Source organism: Marmota flaviventris, chromosome 13 (assembly GCF_047511675.1).
Source record: "Marmota flaviventris isolate mMarFla1 chromosome 13, mMarFla1.hap1, whole genome shotgun sequence".
In the NCBI taxonomy this organism is placed as follows: domain Eukaryota; kingdom Metazoa; phylum Chordata; class Mammalia; order Rodentia; family Sciuridae; genus Marmota; species Marmota flaviventris.
The window spans coordinates 102,947,376-102,975,299 of NC_092510.1; the positions used below are offsets into that span (position 1 = coordinate 102,947,376).

Here is a 27,924-nt window from a genome sequence, read left to right on the forward strand (position 1 = left end):
GGGTGCTTATTATGGCCTTCTGAGTTCAGACAAGCGGTCAGGGCTTGACAACCTTTGAAACAGGACCTCTTCCTGCTGAGCCACGAGCCTGCCTACTGTTCAGCAGCTCCCAAGGCGTGGCCCAGGGCCTCTGAGCCCTCCTGGCAGCTCCCTGGCACACCTGCTGCCCACTCACTCCTGTGTGTTACAGTGGTGGCTGCCCAACGCCACATGACATGTGCGGGTGCAACAGCTTGAGAGAGGAGGAGCTGAGATTCCTGCTCTGCATACGCGTGAACGTGTGAAGCAACGCTTCACTGACTTGTTATTATGTCTACCTATTTTGCTTTAGGAAAGGTATTTTCTAAATCTATGGGGTCTCAGTCAGCATATAACATGTTTACTAAATAAATTCACAATAAATTCTTAGAATGTTCTTGGAAAAAGCGAAATCTAAATCTATGTACAATAACTGATTTCAACTGCACAACCTCTGAGTTTCAACAGGAACAGAGTTGGATGCCAAAAGGCAGGCTGGGAGGGGGACTGTGGCCCTGTGCAGAGCAGCGAGACCCCGCAGCAGCCCTCAGTGGCTCCTGACACTGGCTTGAGGGGGCTTCCAACCCTAAGCTGCAGGTCTTCATGCTGGCCCTGCCTCCCTTATGGAGTCTGAGGTTCTGTTGTGATCGAGGCAGAGGGGGCACCTTATGTCCAGCCTGGACAGAAGCTCTCTGCCCTGCCGGACACACAACCCTCAGGCACTACACCTGTGCTTCAAGGAGGTGGGTGTCCCACGTACCCTGGGCAGGCAGGCCTGGCACACCAGCTGTACTCGGAGGCTGGGACCCTGTCCGTGTCTTCCCCCACCCCAGGCTGCGACGGGAGCTGAGGCACCAGTACCCTGCTGGAGCATCTCTGAATTTGGAGTGCCTCTTTTGGGAAACAGGCTCAGGGAGAAATGCCTCGGTCACAGGCCGCTTGTCTCCACTCCCACAAGAAAGGCTTGAAGGGGCAGGGGGTGGCATGCACCAGCCCAGATTATCTGCTATTAAGAAAGGAGCCTCCCTCCTGGGCTCACCAACCCACACCCCCTCGTGCTACTGAAGCGCCCAGTTCTGAGGGCGGGCGGGCAGCTTGCAAAGGCTTCTTTCGGAAGCCCTTGTTCCACAAGGTCACAAATGCGCCTGAGGTGCGGGGCAGGGGTTCTTGGTACCCACGTCTTCCTGGAATTCCACTCCCGCCGTCTGAGGAGCCAGGCAGAGCTCACCCTGAGCTTCAGGGGTCTGTTCCTAAACACCCACTGGGCACACAGCTGGACGCAGGGAGGCCTTCCAGTCAGCCCAGTCAAGGCAGCACCCACCTTCCTGGGCCCCAGGCTCTCAGCCAAGACCTAGGGCCTCTCTCTCAACCACCAGGCACTGCGGCTGACCCGGGAACTCCCAGCACCCAACCCTGAGGCAGCCTGCTTCTTATTTTTCCCCAAGTCCTTATCAGTTTCTGACCTACAGCCCTCAAGCCACCTGGGGCTGCCCTGGCTTTGTCAATCAGCCTGCTGGGGACCAGGCACAGCCACTTGCCCACACATGGCCTGTGACGGTCTTTGCTGCAGAATAGGCAGTGTGGCCAGAGTCACCACAGGACCCCTCCTCAGGCAGCACCTCACCTGATGCACCTGTCTCACAGTCCACTGCTCAGGGTGCAGCCTGAGCCAAGAACAGCACTGGGCAGGGCCGGCCCATCCTAGCACACCTCCCTCTTCCTCTACCCCAACGGAAAGCTCCCCACTGCGAAGCACCAGCCACATCCTAACTAGGCCTCTACTTCCACTTGGGAAGGCCACCATCACCTCCTATGAGATGATGGAAGCCATACTCAGGAGGCTGAGGCAGAAGGATCACAAATTTGAGGCCAGCCTCAGTAACTCAGTGAAACTCTCAGCAACTTAGACCCCGTCTCAAAATAAAAAAGGATGAGAGGAGTAGCACAAGTGGTAGAGTATCCTTGGGCTCAATACCTAGGACCAAAAAATAAATAATAAAAGAACCAAAGCCACACCCACTCTAGCTGCAGACTGTCAACATGGCAACAGTGACCAGCACTTTACCAGAACCAACTCTCTAGTTCTCAGGGTCCCGACCACAACCTGGGCTCACAAAGCTACATGCCCGCCCTCCCTGGCTGCCCCATAACCCACAAACAGCTCACAGCCACCGTGCGGCTGGCGTTTACCTCCAATATGGAGTTCTTGTGAGGCTCGTTCACCTTCCCGGCCAGACAGCAGTGGGAGATGGCGTTGTGGATGATGGGCTTGTTGGACTTGCTACTGGGCTCCTTGAAGAGCTTGGGACCTAAGAAACCAGACCAAGATTTGCAAAATTGAAATTCTGAGGCACAAATACATGGAAAAGAGCAGCAGCATCGTGGACATGCACGCATTCCAGAAAACGGGCAGTGAGGACTGCTTCAAATCGATTTGAGAAGTCCCATTTGTGAGTTTGAAATGGTAGATGAAAGGTTAAAATGATTAATACCTATCCACTTTCTAACTTTGGGTTCGTTACTATAAAGATGACAAGCTCAGGAGGTAATTTTGAAGGCCTAACCTAGGCTGTGTGGTACCTGCCCTGAGCACCACTCTGAAGGCGGCTGGAGCCAGCACTATGCCACTGCAGGGCAGGCCACGGGAGCTGGGCCAGGGGCTTCCCTAGTCCACGGTGCACTACAAAGACACCGAGAGCCACACAGCTGTTACTCAGTAACAGGAAAACACCCTCAGACACAGGAAGACTGGTATTCTATAGAATGCCAAGCCAAAGCATGAGGCTGCATGCACAGTGACCTCAAGGACTGTGACCATCACCTGTGTACTCGGCCACTGAGGCCAGGGAGGAAGCTGCCGACGCTGTTTCCCAGTCCCGGTCTGTGCTCCTGCTTGGGTTGCGGCTCAGAATGGGCAAGGCTTCCAAGGACTCCACTCTGCAGGCAGTAAAGCACACAGGGTGAGGCCAGCAGAGCTTCAGCCTCCCTCCTCCCACCCACACCCAGCACGTGGCCACTGCACCTGTCAGCCCACACCGCCATCCGCATCGTCAGGGTATGGGCACCCTGTAGCAGCGGACTTCTGGGGAAGGTGGGGGTGGGTAAGCACACTGCCACCCCACACGCGCTCTGGCAAAGAGACACAGCAAACACTTGGGGTGGCCCCTCTGCAGGAGGAAGTGCGCCTTCACGCTTAGCCTGGGGCTGCTATCCACTGAAGCAGGGCGCAAGGGCTGCTGCTGGCGCAGGCCTTCTGTACTGCTGTCAGCCAGGGATGCAACCCAGGAAGGAAGCCCACTGGGCCCAGTCTGAAAGCCCTGTGTCAGTGACTCTGCCTGGCAGATCTGAGCTATGCTTGCAGAAGTGTCCCTACCAAACATGGCAGGTGCCAAGAGCTGGACAGAGCTCTGAGACATGAGGCTTCTGTTCTCCAAAGGGTGCCAGACAGTGCTGGGGTGGAGTCTAGCTGGGCCGCCGACCATCAGAAGAAACCTCCAGGCAGGACCTGGGGCCCGTCAGAGGAACCCTCCACAAAGCCAGGAGACACAGCAGGCACATACGTGAACACAGGAATACCACAGGTCACCCCTGTGGCTCACGGGACCCAGGCTGCCCTGCCAGGCATGGAGGGGGCACCAGGAGAGGAGGGAGGGCCCTGGCTCTACAGGAAGCAGCACCACATGGGAGGGAGCGAGGGAGGCTCCAAGGCTGGGCAGACACATTCAGCGATGTCTAGGTGGGCCCCATGTTGCCTGGACAATCCCTCTAATCACAAAGGGGAGATTTTAACAGCCAGTGGGAAAACAGCTGATACCACCTTAATGATCCAAGTAAACTGACGGGATCAGGACCCGCCCGGCCTGCTGCTGGAGGAAGGCCTCACACTAGCTGTTCCATCCCAGAGTGGGCGCTCGTGACCCATTTGCCACGGGAAGCAGATGGGAGCATAACTGCTCAGCGTCTCAGAACATCATGGCCAGAAAAGGTCAAGGAACTGTCCCAAGTTAAAGGACACTGAAGAGCGATGGCATCGGCACAGACGCAGACTGGGCCCACTGATGACAACTGGATGCGGCCCGTGGGTCAGGTAAGTGCTGGCTTGACAACTACATGTGGCAGAAAGACACCCGGTCCTGGCAACCAGTCAAGCTTGCCTAGACACAGGGTGCCGCCCTGGCTCACTCCTGGAAGACTGGAGAACGTGGACACACACGTGGGCTGGGGACAAGGCAGGCCAACGCTGAGTCACAGAGCAGACAGCTGTGCCAGGCAGGCGTGGCTCCTCCACCACAGCCACCCTGCTGTGAACTTGGAATTCTACCAGATCAAAGCGACAAAGCCACCCTCACCCATTTTCCACCCAGAAGCTCCACTCTCCCAGCTCCTTACCGCTGCGAAGGTGTGCCCCCTGAGTGAATGCTCTCGGGCTCCGTGGTCGCTGCAGAGGCCAAGGACAGGCTGGAGCCGGAATGAGTCTGGCTCAGGTTATCCGCTGCAGAGACGAAGCACAGGACAATGTGCAGGAGCAACCGACTGCAGGGAAGGCCCAGCCACCCCACAGGCTGGGGATGCCTGGCTGCCTCCACACTGTTGGAGGCTCCCAGCACCCTGCCCGGCTCAAGCGCTCCACGCCAAGCACAGCTGCAGGTGGCAGACGGCAGGGGCTACTTACGGGTGGAGGAACACTTGGTCCCAGAGTCACTGCAAGACTCTTCCCGGTGCACGGACTTTGGGCGCGGCTTTTTCGGCTTCGACCTGGGTTTGCCGAGCCCTTGCTCCTCTAGGATCTGCTGCTGCTTCCTCCGCAAGTACTCCTGCTTAATGAGCTCTCGCCGTGCCTTCTCCTCCTCCTTCCGGATGCGGTCCTCCTCAGCTTTACGCCTGAGAGCCAAGGTGGTTCCCCACAGCACTGAGTGACGGGGTCCCAAACCACGCCCCTCCTGGACCTGCCTCCTACACAGGGGACCCAGGCTCTGTGGCTGGGCATCTCTAGGGCCCCTGGAGCTGAGAAAGCCAGTTTCCACGGGGGGCACAGTGGTCAAAAGGTGGGCCCTGGACCAAGCCTCTGGTGTGAAACCGCAGCCCCACCAGAGCGCTGGGCCACGGGCAACTTATTTGCTGCACCACATGCTAGTGGCCTCGACATTAAAATGGGATGAGCACACAGCTACGGGGCTGTGATACGACTGAAGACCATCCAGGGAAGAGCCTGGCACAGCCCCTCGCAGACCTGCAGCAGGGCCAGTGCCTTGAGCAGGGACAGCATGGAGAGCAGCAAGGCGGCTGCAGGGCACTACTAAGACTGGGGCTTGCCAGCCCTGATCATCCCTGTGGCTCACGGGACCCAGGCTGCCCTGCCAGGCACGGAGGGGGCACCAGGAGAGGAGGTTACCGGGCTTCATCCCGCTTGAGCTCCACCTCTGCCTCCAGCTGCTGTTTCCGCACGCGAGCCTCCTCGGCCTTGCGCTGCTGTTTCAAGAGGAAGGCCGCCCGCTTCTTGGCAAGTTCATCTTCTGCTTTCTGTTCGTCCTGCACAGGCGTCGTCTGGTGGTCAGTGACAGTACAGGAAACACCCGGAACTGCCTGGCCCAGGCGCACCTCAACACATAGTTTTTTATTTTATACCGGAGATTTAACCTGGAGGGGCTCTACCATTGAGCCACATCCCAAGGCCCCCACATCCTGCAGCATTTGTTGTTTTTTTTTTTAAATTTTGAGACAGGTTTTCACTAACTTACTTAGGGCCTCAATGAGTTGCCGAGGCTGGCCTTGAACCTGCAATCCTCCTGTCTTAGCCTCCTGAGCCCCTGGGATTACAGGCGTGAGCCACACCTGGCAACCCAGCAGATTTTGATATACACTTAGAAAATTTTAACGCTACCCTAAAACTTTTACTTTTGAACTAAGAAATAAATGTCCTTTATAGATTACTGACACACACACAAAAAAAAATGCTGTTCAACAGGGATTCACAATTGGCCACCTTTCCAAATGCCTTGTTCAGCTAGCCTTGAACACTATTAGTAAATTTCCAAACTGAGCTAACACCCAAATTAACTGTGTTTTCATTTTAAAAGCACAAACACCAAATAAAGTGTGTGTCTGGTGCTGCCCGAGGACTGCACTGTCTGGTCTCAGGAAAAGTAGCCCCAGTGTGTCTCTCCTCACCCCTGGGAAGATGCTGCAGAGCCTCTCTGCTGCCCAGGTGCTGCCCAGCCAGGGTGGGCAACCCCGCCTGCAGCTGCCAACCATTTCTCCAACTGTTAAAAACAGCTGAAAAAACATACTTTGTGATACAGGAGAGTCAAATCAGGTTCACAGAAAGTCTCTGCATGCAGCCCTGCTCATCTGTGAGCGTCTCTGTGGCTGTTTCCAGAGCCATGAGCCCACGGAGCCCACCAAGCTCCCCCCAGGGCTCTTGATGCACCTGCCTGAAGCCTTGATTCTTGCAACACAGCACAAGGGCCACCAACTCACCTTAAAGAAGAAGCCAAGCCCAGGCTTCTGGTCACTGTCGCTGAGGAGGTCCACAGAGCCCGTGTGGCCAGCCCCCTCTCCGTCCTCATCGGGGGCCTGTAGGTGGGACAGGTCCACCTCGATGAGGCTGGCCTTGCTCCTCAGTGGCTCTTCCCCAGGAACGTGGTCGCTCCCTGCGGGGTCGGAGGAGTGCAGCCCTGCCTCTTTCCCACTCGTGTCCACAGCTTCTGTGAAGTTCATCTGTTCTGACAGAACATTTGCCTCTTTGCAGGAGGACAGAGCCAATGTCCGCTGGTTGCTTTCATCATGAAGCCTGTAACTGTCCAAGAGACACTTCTCAGGAGGGTTGCTGCCGGGGGCTGCAGCACTGTCCACGCCCGGGTCGGGAGGTGTCCGTGGGTGATCACCAGAGGGGAAAGGTCGAAGATGTGGGAGGGTCTCCACGCTGGGTGTTGGGGTCTTGCTCCGAGAAGAGCCCTGCTGCCTATCCTTTGGAACCTTCAGCTCAGCTGGTCTTCCTGAACGGGAGCTCCGGCTCTGGCCCAGACGGGGGGGTTTGCGGTGACCAGACACCCCAGTCGGAGAAAGTGGCTCAACGAAGTGGATTGAGGTCTTTACTTTTTGGTCCTGAGAGTTATTTTTAGGGCCTGGCGTTGGTACCGTGGGGGACTTCATGAGGAGCTGCTCCTGTTGCTGGGAGATCTTCAGAATGGCCTGCTGCAGCGTGCTGATGGTCTCGTTCAGCTTCTCAATGGAAAGGTCACATTCGCTCAGGTCTCCCACCTCGCCAATGCCATCCTCCAGGAGAGCAGCAGAAAGCGCTCTGCCCTTCTCCCCGTCATGCACAGCCGTCAGGTCTTTGGGCTTATGAAGCTGGACAAAAGCCAGGCTTTCTCTGTCTATGTCCTGAGACTCACTGAGATCTTCCCTCTGCTCTTCCTTGGCGAGGAAGGCTTCTGACTTAGAAATGCCACTGTCAAAGTCCTCGCCATTGTGCTGAGCATACTCCTTTGCAAAATGCTCTGGCCTCAGTGGCTGAGGGGCACCATCAGCCTTCCCCTTCTTCACCACGTGCAGGAAGGCGGCCTTGCCCAGCTTCAGGCGCTGCCGCGCAGACAGGGCCTCCATCCTCTTCTTCTGGGTCTCTATGGCCCTGCGCTTCTCCTCCAGCTGCATGTGCAGCTGCACCAGCTCAGACGCCAGGAGGCTGGCAGGGTCCCGGCTGTGCCTGCCTGGGCTCTGCTCTCTCTTCTGCCTCCACGTCGTCAGAGGGGCTGGGCAGCTTTCCGATGCGTCCGGTGTGGTCTTCTGGGAGCTGCTGGTACTGGACTTGGTTTCACAGCTGTTGAGTCTCTGGAGCTTCCTCTCAGCAAAGCTGGTCATCTTCACGCTTCCACTGGCCATGGATACGCTGCTGAGCTGAGAGGCAGTGCTCAGACATGGGCTCGAGCGGCCACTAGCATCATCTTTGTCCTCATGCTCCTTCACCTTCATGTCCTCCTGCAACTTGGCTGACTCCTCTTCACCGGCGTACCTGGCAATCACCACGGCAGGGTCCTCGCCAATGAAATCCTGTTCCACTTCCTCTAGGTCTCCCACGTCAGAGTCAGAATCTGGCCTCAGGACAGCCCAGGGCTCCTCATCGGGGGTGCCAGGGCTTCTTGAGCCAACACATAACCTCCCCTCTGTGTCTCCATCAGCCCTGCCTAGGTGAAGGAAAAAGCCATCAGCAGACTGTCCCTGAGACAACGGATCCAATCCGCCAAAGGCCAGAGCGCCCCCATGCACTTCTGTAGCTTCTGCAGACCGCAGTCCCCGCTCTGCAGGGTCAGTGCTAGCAGCAAGCTCTGAGCACGGAATTGGGGTGAAAGTGCTATTCAAGTCACGACGGCCGGTCGCCTTCTTCCGGGCAGCAGGTTGAGGGCCCTCGCTGGGCCTCCTGGGCACAATGCTCCGAGGTCTCCCTTCCCCTCGCTCATCCTCCTTGGTGGTGGTCTGCTTCTCTTTTGCCGGCCTCAGCACTGCTGGCAGCAGGGGCTCCAAGAAAAAGCTGTCAGGCTTATTCTCTAGGGCATCCACCTGCCTCTGGGGAGACCTGGCACCTGCTATTAGGCCTGGGGCCCGCGGCGAGGCCCTGGGGCCTTGCGGGTCCACACAGTGGGGAGACACATCTGTCCTGATGATGGCCACCAGCTCCTCATCCTCATCCTCAATACTAACATTGCTCAGGAGGCTCCTCCCATTGGTCCTCCCAGCTGTGGGGCAGGGCTGGTTCTGTGGGGTCAGATGAACAATGCTGGATGCCAAGCTGTCCTTGCTGATAGAGCGCGCCAGGCTGACGCTGTCACCAGAGCCAAGGTCCACGTCACAGCTCGCAGCATGGTGGAGAGCAAAGGGTGTTGGCTGGGACACTGGCCTGAAACGCAGAGGAGAAGCCCATTGGACATGCCGCCACATACCCCTGAGACCATGTGACAGTCTGGGGCAGAACTCTAGTTACGAAAAGAATACAAACCTCAAGTATAGGGCACCTAAGTAAACCCCTCCCCGGAGAAAAGAGAACCAGAAACAACTGTAGCTTAGTGATTCTGAAACCTTTTGGTCCCAGACCCCTTTAATAATCATTAAAAATTACTGAGGACTCCTAAGAGCTTTTATTATACTTGTCAATATGACTCGGTTCATCATAGTAGAAATTAAAACTCCAGTACGCTCCAAATGCCGATGAGCAGTCACTACTGTGACTATGACAAGCCTATCACAAGCTTATGACACGAAAACTCCCTGTTATCTTATCAGTGACATGATTTGATCCTATGAGCCTTTATGCCGGCTGGCAGGACCCTCACACCTGACTGTCATGGCACCACATGTTACATGGCCACCGGGAACATCCACATGCACCCCATGAGAGAACAAGACAAAAAGGGCGGTCAGCACCTGGCACCACTATGGAGATGACTGGGCCTGTGAGCTCTCTCCAAGAGTCCTGGAGGCCCTTCAGGGGCCTGGAAGCATTTGGAGAACTGCAGCTTCAGTCCCATGAACACCCCAAATAGAAATGTATCATTTCAAAGTGATTCACCTGGCTTTTTTTTCTGGCCACGCTACTGCCGTACCTCGTGGCTGGCCATCGACTCGGGTTAAAGAGTTAGATCGATGTCGCTGGTCTGCAGTTCGGAGGAAAACAAGCAAGTTCAGCATCAGTGACTAACTGTGCACCAGTGGAAGTTCTTTCAATCCGCTGCCACTTCTCCAGGAAAAGATGCCTAACTCACAGGCCAGAGCTGCTCAAGCAAGCAGACCATCAGAACAGTGCCACTTTCAACAGTCCCAATGATGAGTCGTGTATGATTGAGGAGCAACCAGCCCAAAGCACAAAGACAACACTGGGTGACTGTCAACAGCTCCTGCTTAGGCACGGCACACCAATTCAGTGGGTGCCACATGGGATTTATTAGATTATTGGCACTGTAACTATAGAATGATAAATTCTAAGACATATCAATACAAATTAAAACTTGTTCTGCAAACATTAACTAAAATTACTACACCAGAATTAGATGATTCAGTTTTGAGGAACATTATTTTACTCAACAGTAGCGAGAAGAGGTGGCGAAGGGGCTGTGGAGGGGACTGTGCTCTCACCAGGGCTGTCCTCTGCCTGCACTGCTTTCTGCTGCTTCTGCCTCAGTGGCAATAAAGGATGGGAAGGGCTAAAGGCAGAAGTTCCTTTCCCACTAAATGGAAAAAGAATTTGAGAAAAAAAAAAAAATCACTAGTTAATCAAACTTCAAGTTCCAAATCAAATGCACATAAAATAACAGACCATTATGAATTCATGTTAAGGAGTGAACAACTTAAAAGTTCTCTGGCAAAAATTGATTTCTATGAAATTGAACCAAGAAAGAATACCAAGAACTTCAAACTTGAGATAAAAATCCACAGCTGCAGACAGGGATATGGTACTTCTGGTTACAGTGTGTAACACAGCCAGTTCCCAAGCCCCCAGCAACACTCAAGCACACGGCCAGGTGATCTTTTGAGACAAGCAAAAAAGAGAAAAAGCAATTGCCTGGAAAAGACGACTTTCAAAACTGCACATTCTTGGTTCAGTGAAAGACCACAAAGATGACCGCACCATATCCAGCTAACTCTAACTCAGGTGGCTCTGAGTGACCTGAACGGGATCCCACACCCAGAGAAGCAGGGGTGCTGTACAGTCCTGGTGGCTGAGGACGTGAGAGCCATGTCCACCAGGAGCTCCAGAGCTGCCCGCAGCACTTCCACTTCTGCCCTACAGTCCAGAAAGGCGAGGGGCAGCGAGAGGTGCGTGTACAGCTGTGCTGTGAGGTGTGCCCCTGAAGAGCCCCACAGATGCAGGAAGGGCACTGGTCAGTGGGCATGGCTCCCAGCAGTCGGAACACTGGCCTCACAGGGCAGCTACTCTGGCTATTTCACTCTCAGGAGAACTTGGACAAGGGAGAAGTGACAAAGTTAAGAGCAGATTGAGTCCCCTGGCCACAGCTAAGAAGCCTACAGACACAAAGGCAGGGGGTCATCCAGGGTCAGAATAGAGAAAGACAATGGGGAGGGGGTGATAGAGAGGCAGGAGAGAGCAAGAGGGAGGGAGAGAAAGACAGTGGGAGGGGGTGGGAGAGAGTTAGGGAGCAGTGTGGCTGCCAGCAGAATGGCTGGGGGTGCAGGGGTCCCCGAGGAGCTGGGCAGGCAGGGGAACACCTGCCCAGAGCTGCTCACAGCTCCTATGGCTATTAGCCGCCAGCCCAGTTGCGAAGAGAAACAGTTATTAGAGTGTGCTGCAGGAGAGATCCCAATGAGCGAAAACCTCAGGGTGCACAGGGAGGTAGAAAGCAGGCCCACAGCGTGCACCCATGACACCCAGCACCCATAACGTCTGTGTGCACACACACACTGCTGATGTGGGACTGGAATGTGGAGAGGCGCATGGAGAACGGACACCCGTGCCTCAGCACAGATGTCAGCCAGAGTGCTCCACCTCTTCTCCAGGAGTCCGTCTCCAGGCCTCAGAGCCCCACACAGAACACGGCAAACCCCGCCCTGAATAGCACCAGGGAACTGCCTCCGCCTCCAAGGACTCCTTCCTCCTGACTCAACTCTGCAGCCCAAGACAACAGAGGTCTTCATGCCCCACAGAATCACTCAGCAACAAGCTCTGCTCAAAAATCACTCTAAGTACTGCTGTACTCTTAAAGCCTAGCTCAATCTCCACGTTTAAAAACTACCTTCTGGGCTAGGGTGTAGCTGAGAGGTAGAGCGCTTGCTCAGCCTGAGGCAGGCCCTGGATTCCATCCCAGCACCACAGAGTACTAGTAACAGCAATAACAGACAATGACAGGTGCGTCAACATGCTCACACGCCAGGCACAGACTCCCTCATCCTGCCCTGCAGCTGCCAATCTGCCCCAGATCCACTCAGTCCAGTCAGGTGCCGATGACCAAAAACACTTGAAACAGCTCTGTTTACTGTCTTACCAGAGCCAAGTTAATTGCTTGCTGAAATTAAAGAAGCAAACTGATATTCTTCCTGGGTAGGTCTATCTCTGAGAAAACAATTCACAGTACTTGAGATGCAAAGAGGATTTCATTCTTTATATATTCTACACACACACATCCTATCAGACTCTGCAACAAAGCAAATTTAAACTGTCATTTAATTCTTCTACTCTTCAGACCATGTTAAACTATGTGATTTACTGTGGACAGAGCTGGAGAAACACCTATGCTGTGGATAGCACCAGAACTGGAAGCACGGGCTTGAAAGAACTAGGCACCAGGGCCCGCAAGAGGCTGGCACCATTGCTGGCCTCTGGCCAGAGGGTCAGGGCAGGAGCACAGGCTGCCACGGCCACTCTTCTGTGCTTTATGTATGACCTATTGAAAAGATAACTTTAATTAAAACTTCGGGCGACGATGAAAAGGGAAACAAGATAGTGAATTAATTCTGGAAAGCACAGAGTGACTTACAGACACTCAGCTTCTTCGGGATGGAGGTGGTACCTATGCCCGCCTTCGGCTGGTGGCTGAGTAGGTGGCGGCAGGTCAGCGGGGCTCAGTGCAGCAGGGCTGCCCAGGAAGCTGCGCTTGGTTGCATTGGAGATGGGGACAGGAGGCCGGCTACTTTTCTGCTGCAATGCCGTTTTAGCTGCAAAAATAGCAATTTTACAGAAATATTCATATTATTCATGGTTACTTAGAACATAGCAAGAAGCACAGAAAACTACCTGCAGTTTTTTATTGTTGTTCTTTTTAGATACACATGACAGTAGAGTGTATTTTGACACATTATATGTTCAGGGAGAATAGCTTACTCTAAATAGGAGCTAGCCAACCCGCCTGCCTTTCACAGGGTTCTGGGTAGGCTGCTCGAGCCTGGGCATGATGGTGCAGGTGGTCACTCACCATCTTTCAGCTCCTGAACATCCCTGGGCTGGACGAAGTCTGGCTTGACATTTTCAAACCACCAGAAAAGCTCAGCAATGAAGACCATGAGGTTTGGCTGAAGGGAAGAGAGGCACACCGTGAGCCCTCATGAGCCCTGTGAGCACTGTGAGCACGGCGCTCACGGCCTTGAAACAGGTGAGGGGCCACCTCACCTTGAGCACCAGGGGCGCGTAGAGCATGTCTTCCAGGGTGAGGTAGAAGCACTTGCTCAGGTGCTGGTTGGAGAACTCCCTCAGCAGCCGGATGTTGTACAGGCTGTCGGCCAGCGACGGCACCTCCTTTAGACAAATGTCTAGCAGACACAGAGAGGCAGTGTTAGCGCTCTGCCCCGAGGGGGTGCACACAGGTGTGACTCTGAACAAAACCACCTTGTGAGTAAGCTTTACACACGACAATAGACACAGGAGGAAAATGCTCAAGGAAAAGCGATGAGATAGCTAACCCTATGCATCCCACAGAAACCCTGAAATTCCAAGGGTGGTCTTCCACTGCGCTCTCCCCTTTGAGTTTTTGAGTTTGCAAAAGAGCCTTGCTGCATGTGGCTAGAGAATGGCGGTTTCCTTTGGCAATGGAAACCCTGTGCACACGGTTATGTCCAGGTGGCAAGGTGTGGGCAGGGAAAAGCAGAAAATCCAAACTATTAGGGAAGGTCAGAGTCCCCAGACCAGAAGATTGCACAGCATACGTCTCTTCCATGAAACAGAGATCTTTGCTATCACACTCAGGGGGAGGCCAATGCAGGATGTCATGCCCTCAATCAGTAAATGCAGTACAGGCAAGGATTCCCTAGGCCACTAAAAAGGAGACTCTGAGACAGTGTCCCTTGTCAAGACTGTCCCTCGTCCGCCTCTGCTTTGCTGTGAAAGTCATGTTAAAACAAAGGAAGAGCTGGGCTGGCTCTCAGAGGCAGGGCACGTGCCCAGAGTGCACCAGGGCCTGGGCTTCATCCACAGCACCATAACAAACAAAAAGCCCCAAGGGGGTAAAAATTTGCTCTAGGATGTAGGCTCTCTGTTCACCTCACAGATTGTTTCTTTTGCTGAGAAGAAACTTTTTAGTTTGAGTCCATCCCATTTATTGATTTTAATTGGTTTTAATTCTTGTGCTACAGGAGTCTTGTTAAGGAAGTTGGGGTCTAATCCCACATGATAAAGATTAGGGTCTACTTTTTCTTTATTAGGTGTAGGGTCTCTGGTTTAATTCCTAGGTCCTTGATCCACTTTGAGTTGAGTTTTGTGCATGGTGAGACATAGGGGTTTAATTTCATTTTGTTGCATATGGATTTCCAGTTTTCCCAGCACCATTTGTTGAAGAGGCTGTCTCTGCTCCAATGCATGTTTTTGGCACCTTTGCCTAATATGAGATAACTGTAATCATGTGGGTTAGTCTCTGTGTCCTCTATTCTGTACCATTGGTCTACCAGTCTGTTTTGGTGTCAGTACCAGCAGTTTTTGTTACTATTGCTCTATAGTATAGTTTAAGGCCTGGTATAGTGATGCCACCTGCTTCACTCTTCCTGCTAAGGATTGCTTTCACTATTCTGGATCTCTTATTTTTCCAGATGAATTTCATGATTGATTTTTCTATTTCTATGAGGAATGCCATTGGGATTTTGATTGGAATTGCATTAAATCTGTATAGTGCTTTTGGTAGTATGGTCATTTTGATAATATTGATTCTGCCTATCCAACAGCAAGCTAGATGTTTCCACCTCCTAAGGTCTTCTTTGATTTCTTTCTTTAGGGTTCTGTAGTTTTCATTCTATAGATCTTTTACCTCTTTCATTAAGTTCATTCTTAAGTTTTTTTTTTTTTTTTTTAGGCTATTGTAAATGGGGTAGTTTTCCTCATTTCCTTCTCAGAGGATTTGTCACTGATATATAGAAATGCCTTTGATTTATGGGTGTTGATTTTATTTTTTTTTAAATATTTATTTTTTAGGTGTAGATGGACACAACACAATGCCTTTATTTATTTATGTTTTTAATGTGGTGCTGAGATGGAACCCGGGTCCCGCCCGTGCTAGGTGAGCGCTCTACCGCTGAGCCACAACCCCAGCCCCAAGGGTGTTGATTTTATAACCTGCTACTTTGCTGAATTCTTTTACTAGTTCTAAAAATTTTCTGGTAGAGCTTTTTGGGTCTTCTAGGTATAGAACCATATCATCAGCAAATAGTGCTAATTTAAGTTCTTCTTTTCCTATACCCCTCATACATCAGATAGAGCACTAATCTCTAGGGTATATAAAGAACTGAAAAAGCTAAACACCAAAAAAACAAGAACCCAATCAATAAATGGGCCAAGAACATGAACTCAGAAGAGAATATTCAATCAATCAATAAATATATGAAAAAATGTTCATCATCTTTAGCAATTAGAGAAATGCAAATCAAAACTACTCTAAGACCATCCCACTCCAGTCAGAATGGCAGCTATTATGAAGATAAACAACAATAACTGTGGACGAGGATGTGGAGAAAAAGGCACACTCATTCATTGCAGGTGGGACTGCAAATTAGGAAAGCAGTATGGAGATTCCTTGGAAAATTTGGAGTGGAACCATCATTTGACCCAGCTATCCCTCTCCTCGGACTATATCCAAAGGACTTAAAAACAGCATACTACAGGGACACAGCCACATCAATGTTTATAGCAGCACAGTTCACAATAGCTAAATTGTGTAGCCAACCTAGAAGCCTTTCAGTAGATGAAAGGATTAAAAAATGTGGCATATATACACAATGGAATATTACTCATCAATAAAAGAGAATAAAATCATGGCATTTACAGGAATAAAATAAGAATAAAATCATGGATGCAGTCGGAGAAAATAATGCTAAGTGAAGTTAGCCAATCCCAAAAAAACAAATGTTGAATATTTTCTCTGATATAAGGTGATTGACTCATAGTGGGGTAGCGAGGGGGAACATGGGAGGAATAGACGAACTCTAGATAGGGCAGAGGGGTGGGAGGGGAAGGGTGCGGGCAAGGGGTTAGCAATGATGGTTGAATGTGATGGACATCATTATCCAAAGTACATGTATGAAGACATGAATTAGTGTGAACATACTTCATATACAAACAGAGATATGAAAAACTGTGTTCTATGTGTGTAATAAGAATTGTGATACATTCCGGTGTCATGTATATAAAAAATAAAAGCAATTAAAAAGGGTGGGGCTGGGATTGTGGCTCAGCAGTAGAGAGCTCGTCTAGCATGTGTGAGGCCCTGGGTTCGATCCTCAGCACCACATAAAAATAAATACACAAAATAAAGGTATTGTGTCCAACTACTTCTGAAAAATAAATATATATATAAAAAAAAAAAAAAGCCCCAAAGAAGTTGAAGCACTCACCTTGGGGCTGGGTGGGGTACTGGGGATTGGATCCCGAGTACTCTACCACTGAACCACAACCCCAGCCCTTTTATTTTTTATCTTGAGACAGGGACTTGCCAGGTTGTCTAGACTGATCTCAAACTTGAGATCTTCCTGCCTTTGCCTCCCACCCTGCTGGGATTATAGGCATATACCACAACGCCTGGTGCTAACTCATTTGAAATTAACTTTATTTCTAAGTTAAAAAAAAATGTTCAAAGGTTTACAAGTATGTACAAATTAGATTGTTTTTCAAGACCTTAACTGGTTCTTCTGAGGTCTAGGTGTTTAGTCTAAGGATGGGTGCTGTCTGTCACCACTGAGACTAATCAGTCTTCTCCTCTCCCTGCAGAGTGCAAGACCCTCCCTGCAACAGCAGCCTACAGTCTCTCTTCTGGATTCTGTGTGCACGTCTTTTGTTACAGGTGTCTATCCCTGAGCAGGGTCATGCCATCTTAGCTCACAGAAAGTTAAACAAAAGTTGGCATTCACAGAACAAGTGCCCATGTTCTTGTTCTTCAAAGTTAACCTGGCTAGGGCCCAGGTACAGCTCAATGGGAGAGTGTGCCTAGCAATTGTGAGCTCTGGGTTTCACCTAGCACTGCAAAAAACAAACAAACAAACAAACAAAAACTTGGCTAAAATCTGGAACAATTTAAGCAAAGAAATAAATGAATTAAAACCTACTGAATTAAATAAAAATCTATAAGGGCATAAAGATGTATTCTGAAACGTGAATAAATAAGCCTACAGGCAAAGGGTGGACTTCTAGGAGCGGGATGCTAGTGAATACCACACAGTGGCACTTGGCGAGACTGGACCAGACCTCTGATGAGAACTGGGGTTAAGGCCCCCCCACCTCTCCCACAGACAAGCCAGTCACTATGAAGCCAAGTCACACGGTCAAGTGGGGAAATTCAGCCCACCAGGCCAGCACTGCCAAGGCCACGGGGGCAGCTGTGTTGGAGGGACCTGCCCCACAACAAGGTCACACAAGCTGAAGGCAGAAGCCTGCAGATTCAAGGGAGCCAAGGGAAACCAAGGACCCAGGGGGCCAGGAGTGGCCTACAATGCCCCTGCTACCCAGTGACACAGCACAATGAGTGGGGAGGCTGGAGGCATAGTGCACAGAGACCATGAGCACTGCCTGAAGCAAGCTCACCAAAACAAAGTGCTACGAAACGAGTGCTCTGCCTGGGCCCCCCAGGGACTGCAGAAAGTCCTACTGCCTGCCGGTGTCTATGAAAATACAGGTATTTATTGGATTGGCAATAAATCTGCAGAACACTCTGGAGAAATCACACTTCTCAGGCTTTGACTCGTCACCCAAGAAAGCGAAGTCTTCTTCCAAGCGCCACAGAAAAGCCTGTGGTTTTTTTCTTCCAGTTTTTAAAATACTTCACACTTTTCTCTCACATCCCTTTTGTTGGCTTCACTCCCGGTTCTGAACAGTTCTCCCTGCGTTTTAGACAGGACATTCGTACTGGGCAGATGCTGACCGGGTTCACTGCCACCCAGGGAAGGAGCCATGAAGGTTAAGCCACATCTCCAGCAGGCCAGAGCTGCTCCTTCTGGGACGCCACGTGAACGCACCTGGCTGCTGCATCCTTGCCGTCTAGCACCTTATGCAGGATTTCCCATCTGTCAGTCAGGAAAGCAGCCCAAATGCCCCTCAGGGGCACAGGAGAGACCACTCTATCCCTAGTGTCAGGGTAAAAGCTCCTCTTAAAAAAAGCCAATGCGGGGGGGGGGGGGGGGGGGGTGCTGGGATAGAGCTCTGTTGGAAAAGTGCCTGCCTTGCATGCACAAGGCCCTGGGTTCAATCCCCAGCACCACAAAAAAAGAAAAAAGAAATCCTTAGGGGATATGGCTTCGTTGGTAGAGTGCTTGCCTTTCATGTACAGGGCCCAGGGTTCAATCCTTGCCACCAAATTAAAAAAAAAAGGGGGGGGGTGCGCTGGGTGCAATGGCGCACGCCTGTAATCTCAGCAGCTTGGGAGGCTGAGGCAGGAGGATCATGAGTTCAATGCCAGCCTCAGCAAAAGCAAGGCACTAAGCAACTCAGTGAGACCCTGTCTCTAAATAAAACACAAAGGGGTGTGGCTCAGTGGAAGAGTGCCCCTGAATTCAATCCCCAGTATCAAAATAAAGAACAAGCTTTTAGTTTACATATTTTTCTTTAGAACTTAAAAATTTTTTATTTTAATAATTTATTATTTTGCTATTGAATTTGCTTTAATTTTTAAATTTTTCACTTTTAACATGTTACACAAAGTCTTAAAACACCACGGAGAATTTTTTTAAGCTTAAAAGCGACTCTGCCTCCCAACCTGGCATGGAGGGGCAGACTACACCCACTGTGCTGTCCTGGTGGGAGTGCCAGGCCCAGGAGGAGGGGCATCTCTAAGGCCCCCTGCAGGGTGGTGGTCAGCTCCAGAGGGAGCTTCCCTTCCCGCAGGTTAGCTGCACAGCACCTGCTTGGGTCCTGCTGCAACCCCTCCGGGGTGTCCTGCCTGCCCGGGTCTACAGGTTCCCTGGGGGGCGCTCCAGCCTGAGTGCTGGTGCTCCTGCAGCCTCCCTCCTCCCCTCGACAACAGACCACCAGAGCCTCTGGCTCTGGGGCACTGTGGTGTCCCACTCCAGGACTCCCACTGCTGTCTTCCCACCCCGTCTCATGGGTGTCGGCCTGAGTGCTGTGGCCCTCATAACCACGAGGCCCTGGGTCCTTAAGCCCTGCCAGTGCACCCTGGGCTTTCCCCGCTGGCTCCTCTGCATCCCCTCCTCCTCTCCCTATGCCCTCTGTGAGCTTCCTCTCCCTGCCCTCATGGCTGTCTTTGGCTCCACTTCTGGGAGAGTTCTTCAAGTGTGTCATGCAGCTTATTAGTGAACTCTTGACATTTCAGCAGCCAAGCATGTCCCTTCCCAGAGTTCGTTGGAGTCTGCTTCTGGACATGCTCTGGTCTTAATCTGTGACACTCAGACCCTCCTTCCAGCATCTGTTCCACTCCTGGGTCTCTGTCCCTCGCCACTGCATCTCCTCCTGTCCCAAACATCAGGGGACCTGTGGTAACCAGCCACAGGAGGATGGAGAGGAAGGCATCAGGAGCATCAGGAAGAAGGCTTGGCTGCAGGTACCAGGCGGGGGCCAGCTGCCTGGCAGAGAACTGCAGGTCCTTAGTGGTAGTCACCCCCCCGGCCAGCTTCTACAGAGAAGACTCCTCCCCACTGCACATACCGGCCCCATGGAGCCAGGCAAGGACAGAGACTTGGCAGGGCAGGCGAGATGTGGGGAGCATGTCACAGAAACGCCTGATTCGGTGTCCCCCCCTCACCTGTGCCTGCCCTGCACTAGGGTCGGAGGCCAGAGGCGCCAGAGTCACCTCTGCTGTGCAGCCCTGGTGCTCTCACCGGCCACCCCAGGGTTCTGGTGACCTCCCTTCTTCCCTGCTGGGGCTCCTTTGCCCTTCTGTTCTACTTCTTGGTCGGTGACTTGCTGTTAGGAGTCTGGATGCACCCTGGCTTCATCCAAGAGGGAAGGTGCGATTCAGTTCCCCAATCTCCTTGTTCTGAAGTCACTTTTGATTAGAAAAACTTCCATTTTTTCCCTACAACTTTCTCTGGGAAGTTTTGTGCACCGCGGTGAACCCAGCTGAACCAATTCCCAAGCTGCTTCCTTCTAACAATGCGCAGCAGAGGGCACAGCTCCTCCTGTCTGACAGGTCGTGGAGTGCTGACATACTCCAAGTGTCTGCCCCACGCCCATCTGCCCAGGCACCACATCAATGCTGGAGCCTGACCAAAGCAGCAGAGGAGGACACCTGCCCGTGGAGAGCCTACGCTGGCCACTCCACTGGGATCACAGGAGCCTGGGAGCAGGCCACACCTGTGCGACTGGTTCCCATGTTCTGCTGGGGAGTTCTGGTGTCACTAGGTCTGCAGCCATGTCTTCAGTGGGCTCCATCAAGGTCGTCTTCTAGAGGTGCCTGCACATGCACTTCAACCGCTTTGTTTTTTGGTTGTTGATGGACCTTCATTTTATTCATTTATTTTTATTTGTAAGTGGTGCTCAGAATCAAACCCAGCGCCTCACACAGGCTAGGCAAGTGCTCTACCACTGAGCCCCAGCCCCAGCCCTCAACTGCTTATGTTTAAAAAGCACACTCCACGATGGCTGTTGACGGTGTCTCTTCAGCGTCTGTCAAGCCGCACGTGGCCCTGTGGGCTACTCCTTGTAATGCTGTTGCTTTCACCATCTTGACACTCTGCTCCCAGCTGCTCTGGGCTTCAGCGCGGCTGTGCCGCCCTGCGCTGTTCACCACCAACCACAACCCCATCCCCACTACGTCCTTCAGGAAGAACCGGGTCAGCGGACTGGAAGGCAGAGCTGAGAAGGTGTTGAGGGCCACAGCGGAGTTGGGATGACGCATGGCATTTTTGCCAGAAGTAGTAGTTGAGAGGTGACGCCAGCGAGCCATTAAGATGATGACTTTTGAGTTCTCACGGAGTTCCCGTTGAGTTCAGGTTGAGCTCTCGCGGGGATTCCTGAAGAGTTCGCGTTGGTTGGGGAAGTTCCGGTGGAGGGAGTTCCGGTTGGTGTGTGGTGTGTTCCTGAAGGAGCCGCGTGGGTGGCGTTCGGGAGAGTTTCCGGGGAGTGTGCGTGGAATGCTGTTGGAGTTCAGGCAATAAAGTTTCCTGTTTGTAGATACAAGTGCTTTGTGGCGGCTCGGTGATTTGTGCCCAGCTAGACTGCGGCAAGAAGGCACTGCCCTGGGCAGGAGAGTGAGGGCGAAAGTGCCCTGGCGAGGCACAGGAGGCCCAGCAAGGCCGCTGAGCATCCCCGCGTCTTCCTTAGGCTCTCCGCTCTGTCCTTTGTATCCGTCACCAAGCCACACCTTCTGTCCTCTCCCACCTGTCTTGGTGCTGAGCCTGGGGACAACCATCTCCTTGTGTGGCTTCAGAAGGGAAGCTCTATGCTAGAATTCCCCCTGGTCCCGGCCACTTCTGACACCCACCTTTCCCCAGACACCCACACCACAGAGCAAAGTGCCTCAGCCTTTCTCCCACCCACTTCCTCCTGACCCAGACGGCACTGGGGAGCCTCCTGGAATTTGAGGGTGACCCTAGGGTTGTTCTAGCCCTCTCCCTGAGGCACCCCCCTCGCCCCCCAGACCCACATGTGGGCTCTCCCTGGAGGCAGAGGGGCCTCCCAGCCCTTCAAGTGCAGCTCTATCTTGCCCAGAGCACACACCTGTGGTCCAGCTATTCAGGAGGCTATGGCAATAGGAGCAGTTGAACTTACAAATCTGAGACCAGACCAGCAAAAAGGCAGCTCTGTGTCTATGAGGTGATTCTGTGTGTAAAAAGAATATTATATGGCCAGGTGCTGTGCCATATGCCCGTGCCTATGGCACAGTGATTTGAGAGGCTGAGGCAAGAGGATCCTAAGTTTGAGGTCAGCTTCAACAACTTAGAAAGGCTCTTAACAACTTGGCAAGACCTTTTCTCAAAATAAAAATAAAGGGCTGGGGATGTGGCTCAGTGGCTAAGCACCCTGGGTTCAATCCCCAGTATCAAAAAAAAAAGACTACTACATGGCACACCCACACTCCCACAGGGCACCACGCCACTCAGGACTGACACTGAGATATTCCCTGTGGGCGCTGCTTGGGGCTCGCCCCTGGCCTTCTGCTTCTCCGTTCCAGAAAGAAGGGCACTTGGCAAACCCCAATCGTTTAGGATCCGTGTCCCCAGAGCACCCTGGCAGACAACCATCCCTGCCACTCATAGCCACCTGCTTCTCCCTCTACCCGCCGTAGGCCACAAGCTGACAGATAAACAGGCTGAACCTGGCAGGGAGCTCTGCATCCCCAAGCCAAGTTGGAGCTGTCTGAGGTCAGCTGGAGGAAGGGTCTCCAGCCTGCATCGCAACTCAGGTGAGACCCAGGCCTGGAATGGTCCCCAGACACTGTCCACATGTGATCTCTCCCCGGAGCCCTGCCTGCAAGCGGCAGCTGGTGTCAAGGTGCACACCTCGGCCTGTAGGAAGTGCTCCACTCACCGTCCAGCTTCATCTGTTCTGGGCAGTAGTAGTGGACAACCGCCAAGAGAGCAGCCCCGTCACTGCCATCTCGCATCAAGTCCTCCAGCAACGGGAAGCAGGGCACCTGCCGAGCCGAGAGGTGCTCTCGCCGATAGCGAACCTGCAGTTGACAGAAGGAGAAGGGTCTTCGCGGGAGGCACGCTGCTGCAGCAAGGACCCACGGGGCACTGGAGACAGGACAGCAGCGGTACTCCCCGTGAGAGCCCAGTATCCGGACCCCATACGACCAGACACCTGTCCACGTCTCCACCCAGGACTGTGCTTGGTAGCAACGATGACGGCTCGCACTGCCAAGGCTAATCCAACTACACTGCCGCTGCACCAGGCACACCAGGACAGAGGCAGGAGGCACGTCTACACTACCAGGAGCCAACAGCGACAAACCAACGAGAAACAAGTTAAGTGGTGAATGTCCTGATGCTTGGAAGAGCGAGCTCGTCACTTTCCTAAGGTTAGCAGCGTGAACTGTGGTCATTACAAAAACCACAAAACAGCATTATTATAGTGTCAGAGAAATTTCAGAAACCAGTTTAGACAAAATTTCTCATAATGCAACCGTCAGCCACTCTAAGAAATACAACAAAGCATCAGGAAACTAAATCCGTGCAAGGTGTTCATAAAACAAACACTTGGTCAAGGCTCCCACACTTCTGCACTCAGAGGAACCACGTGCCAGGTATCCATAGCAGGCGGGTCCCTCGGCTCTATGCCCCCATCTGCTGAGCATGGCCGGTCAGTAAAAGGGCCTGCAGTGCACTCACGTCTCCTGTGTCGGCAGCCCAGTGCAGCGTTAATGCACAGCATTTCCAGCCACATTTTCTCCAGAGGGAGAACTAGAGGAAGAAACCCAGCTGTCTACAATAAGGACTGTGGATTTCTGAGAGTTCTGCAGATGAGTCCAACTTGGAGAATTGTCTCGGCAATCTAGAAATTTCGAGTTGATATCTTGGTAAGTATATTGTGTAGAGTATCAATCAGTACTTGTCCCAAGCATAAAATGTCCCAAGCTCCCGATGTTCTTCTAAATTTAGTGGTAAGGCTTGTTTTATGTCCATGGAACGGCCAGCACACACTCTAACTTGTTTCTCGGAGCCCCCGGCACTTGCTCCCACAGGCACCCGCCTCATACTGTACCACACGTGCAAAGTCCGCGGGTTCCAGCATGCAGTGTGCAATGGCATGCTCCAGGCCAGGCTTCCAAGGCAGCACACACGCAGTGGGCACGGCATGCAGCAAAGCAGATGGATTCTCGATTACAGATGGAGGCATGGGTGAAAGCGGGCGGCGCACTGTCTGCCCGCTGCAGCCGTGCAGACCCGGCTCTGCAAACCTCAGGCTGCCCGTACTAAGGCAAACCTTCCTCCTGCCCATCCTCACCCAGCCTCTCCTTGCTGCCACCCACCAACATCAGGGAGGATGGTCCTAAGCTCTCCACTAAGGAAAACCTCCAGGGTCACTGCTCTTGGTCACGTGTTTCTGTTTCCACGAAACCCATCGGAGGCGGCACTCCCCGTGGGACAGCTCCATGTGAGCCCACACCTAAACCACTTCTGGATCAGGCTGAGAGAGATGCAGGCCTCCATAGGGTGATTTCCTCTCCCTCCTCTTTAACACATCCAGAGAGCAGCAAGGTCCCCCACTTAGGGAGGCCCAAGATAATCTGGGCCAAATAATGAAGCTATAGCACACAGGCAGCCGAAGGGGCTCAGAGAGGCCAACTAAGAAAGCTGTGTGTCCAGAAGTTCAGGGGCAGGCTCCACCCAGTGCCACAGCACCGACAAGGGCAGGCAGCAGGTTGGCTCCTCTGCAGAGTAGGCCACCAGGCGGCCCACAGCTGGATCACTGACTCCTACTCCACAAGGTGACTGGCTTCTTCCTCTCACGTGAAAAGTCACCCAACTCCAGGAGCCCGCATCTGTGCTGACCTAACTCAGATCGTTGCCTGGGAATACAGGCACACCTCTCTGCCCACTCCACAAAGGCCCAGGGAGAAGGCCACAAGGAGGACAACAGAGAAACAGAAATACTGGAAAAGCCCTCTCTGCTGTCCACCTGCACCCTGCAAGTGAGCCATCATCCCAAGCAGACAACCCAGCGCAGGCACACTAGGGGTGTCACATTTGAGCCCCATCAGACAAGGGAACATCGGAAGGACGTGTGACCTATGAAAAGCAACACGGCCAGTGGGCCATCATCCACCTCTGTGTCTATCAGGAAGGGACACATTGTGTCAGTCACACTACACTGTCCACCTACAGAAGCCACTGAGACTGGGAGAAGCATAGCTGGGCTCCAAAGTGCCACACTGCCACCCTGCTCACTACAGAGTGGAACCACCCCCCGTGGACATTTAAATCAACAAACAAACAAAAACAGAACAGTTCTGGGTGCGAGCAGCTCTATGGAAGCGCGTGATGGCAACAGGATGCTCTCAGTGGCAGCTGAGGCTGGGGCACTTACGGGCACTAACTTCCAATACCACTTGGAGGGAGACTGCTCAGGAAGCAGGAAGGAAGGTGAGAGGAGCGTCAGCAGAGCAGGTCCACGGGCGGCAGGCGCGCTCACACGGCACCCACCCGGCAGAGGTGGGACAGCCTCAGTGAGTCAAAGCTTTCCGCTGGACAGGACCTCAGCACACCTCATCGCCCAGGCGGTTCAAGGGGAAGGTGACACACCCTGCTACCTTTGCAAAGAATGCCTTGGCACTTGGGAAGGGCTGGGCACCAAGGCAAGAAGTCCACTCCAAGTGGGGAGCACCTGGTCAGTGTCCACACATGCACACATCTGAGGGCCAAGGAGGCACGGTGCCCACAAGCCAGACCAGGGAGGCGCCTGGCCGCAGCCCGTGTGTAATGCTGGTCGTGGGGAGAGGAAGCCATGAGGGGAGGCAGGACCTGGCTCTCCAGGGGGAGATGGCACAGGCTGGTGGCATCGTTCACACACCTAACTGAGGCAGACTCACCACACAGGTGCTTGGCAGAAGAGAAAATGACGCCAGGGTAAGAGACTAATGCCCAGATCGTGTGACACGCCCATCTGCACCATTCTTCAACACACATTGCCACCTGATACCTGGTACCAGGCTTCCCAGACAGCCACCAGTCCCACTGTACCCCAGGGGCCACCTCGGGGATCTACAGAGGCACCGCTGGCACTGGGCAGTCTCTCCTCCTTTGCTGATGTTCAGAAGCTAACTCCCAGGTAAGCCTACACCCCTGACTCAGAGCTCCCCCACCCGCACCCAGTGCACCTGCACCCTCCTGCAGGCAAAGCACCACGACCCCTTTCCAGGGATGGGTGGAAGGGAGACAAATCGCCCATGGTCAGCCCTCACCGAGGCACTGAGAACAAGGCTGCTGGGAGAATCCAAGAGGCTGGCTTCATTTTTGGTGAGTTACAAGAATAAGCAAGTAGTAGCTGCAGGTCAAATTCTTTAAAACTAGGATTAACAATAACAGTGCATTCCAGAGATATTAAATTTGCTCTTTACCTTTTGATGAGCTGGACTTTCCAGTAATTGCTGTTTTAATTTAACTTCCTTCTCTGTTATTTCTCTCATTTTAAGATTTACCTAAAGTAGAAGAAGAATGTGTTAAGAAGGAGGCTTCTACATTCCTGGTACCTGCACCTCCATCTTCCCTCCCAGAGAGCCCCATGACACAGACACAGAGATGGAGGGGTTTCACGTGACCCAAGGCTGGCCATGGATAATAATGTCAGCCAGCCTCGGCAAGGAGACTCACATGCCTCCTGGCGCCAGCGCAAGGCTGTCCTTCAGCACACACTGCCAACACCTTCAGCAGGTGTGCTCAGGACAGGCTGCCTGACTGGGCATGGGTCCCACCTGCCCTAACCACCAGGAAACAACTCTCAGCAAATTTCACACTAAAAGCTGAGCTATACACCATTAAAAACTAGAGACATGCGTACTCTCTCCTCCCCCAACTGCACAGATGAGATGAGAAGGGAAAAACGTGCATCCACGCTAGGGGTGTGGTCCAAGCTGTAAGCAGAAGGCGCAGGACTATGTCATCCCCAGACCGGAGCACACGCTACTCCTGCAAACCACAGCAATGAGAAAGAAGCTGCTCTGAGAGCCAAGGGAAGGACACAGGGAGAGTCGATAACATGTAAAGAAAACATGGATTAGAAAGCAGAAAAAAGACAAATCTCAGTCTTATAAACAGGACTATATCTAATCAAGACAGACAAACCTGAGATAAATGCTCAATCTTTGAAAAAGAGAACCACTGTACAAAGTACCAGGCAGCCAGGCATGGGGCAGGAGCTCACAGGCTCCGGGCCAGCCTGGGTGGCTTAGCCAGGCCCTACCTCAAAGTGAAGTAAAAGGCAGGGGTGGCTGGGGATAGCTCTTGGTAGAGACTTGCCTAGCACATGCGCAGCTCTGGGTTACATCCCCAGTACTGCAAAAAGGAAACAAATACAAAAGCATATCCTCCTACTTAAAGTGGAAATTAATTTCAAAATTCCGAAGAAATGGTCATGTAAAGGAAAATATAATTGTTATTTACAAAAAATCACCGAGGAGGAGACTAAATCTGGCAAATTAAACATCTGCCTGTATTTCTGAACCCTGTCAAATCCACACAGACCAGGGAAATTTAAAAGCTGGAAACCCACAGGGCAAAGGAGATAGAAGAGAGCTCAGCAAGAAGGGTGATGGGCAAGCTGGGCCCTGGGAGCTGAGCCAGACGGGTGGAGGGTGGGAATGAGAGGCCAGCGCCTCCATCCTTGTCCTGGGGCCTGGAGCTGTGAACAGAAGACTGCCTTCCAAAGGCAGAACTGGGCAAGGACGGTCACCCAGTTTCACCCACACCAAGGTATTCTCCAGCAGCAGGAACCACCTCTCGTCCTGGGGAAAGAATGCCGGCCTAGGATTCCACATCCAACAGCAGTTCTCTCTGAACAGGAGAGAACCACCAGTAAGAGTGCCACAGGACCTATGCATAGGGGGAGAAAGCGACACAGAAACACGGACACTCAGGCAGCTGACGCGGGGCAAACATGTCCAGGGTCTGCACAAGGTCAGAACTACACCCACCAAATGCCAGGATGAGTTGAACCTTCTCACAGCGCCAACATTGGCATTGATGGTGCAGAACCAAGGCGGAGAACTGCCAGCCCTCCACACAACCAGGGAAATGGCACTGGGCTGTCGCTGGACTCTACCTCACTAACTGCCCTATTTTACCTACAGTCCTCTTGGGAGCAGTAAACACTGGTGGGTTTACTGAAGCTCAATGTGCTCTTCAGTGTAATGTCTTTACATCCTATGTGACCACATGGGGAACAGGCCCACGGCTCCTCTGCTATGTGGCAATCATAGTGCCTGGTGACCCAGGCCCTTCAAGTCTGTCAGACACGGTGTCAAGCCACCAACTGCTAGATGTGGAATGGAGGATGTCTGTCATCAAAGCGTCTGCCAGAGTCTGTTGCTTGGATAAAATGAC

The 27,924-nt window shown here is 52.6% G+C and overlaps 1 protein-coding gene across 6 annotated transcripts in view; it reads right to left on the reverse strand.

Moving 5' to 3' along the window:
- Positions 1 to 27,924, reverse strand: part of Camsap1 (calmodulin regulated spectrin associated protein 1) — a 59,350-nt gene that overhangs the window by 2,938 nt on the left and 28,488 nt on the right. For 2 of the 6 annotated variants that reach the window (XM_027942065.2, XM_071601147.1), the window contains exons 4-16: positions 25,944 to 26,024; positions 22,412 to 22,553; positions 13,130 to 13,269; positions 12,936 to 13,032; positions 12,501 to 12,678; positions 10,144 to 10,235; positions 9,581 to 9,665; positions 6,496 to 8,911; positions 5,411 to 5,547; positions 4,691 to 4,899; positions 4,408 to 4,510; positions 2,840 to 2,955; positions 2,209 to 2,327 (exon numbers count right to left, since the gene is read on the reverse strand). In XM_027942065.2, the coding sequence (XP_027797866.1) occupies positions 2,209 to 2,327; positions 2,840 to 2,955; positions 4,408 to 4,510; positions 4,691 to 4,899; positions 5,411 to 5,547; positions 6,496 to 8,911; positions 9,581 to 9,665; positions 10,144 to 10,235; positions 12,501 to 12,678; positions 12,936 to 13,032; positions 13,130 to 13,269; positions 22,412 to 22,553; positions 25,944 to 26,024 (3,915 nt within the window). Of the gene's footprint in view, positions 1 to 2,208; positions 2,328 to 2,839; positions 2,956 to 4,407; positions 4,511 to 4,690; positions 4,900 to 5,410; positions 5,617 to 6,495; positions 8,912 to 9,580; positions 9,666 to 10,143; positions 10,236 to 12,500; positions 12,679 to 12,935; positions 13,033 to 13,129; positions 13,270 to 22,411; positions 22,554 to 23,587; positions 24,050 to 25,943; positions 26,025 to 27,924 lie in introns of those variants that run through there. The other 4 variants (XM_034636068.2, XM_071601148.1, XM_034636069.2 and 1 more) reach the window with 4 other exon arrangements.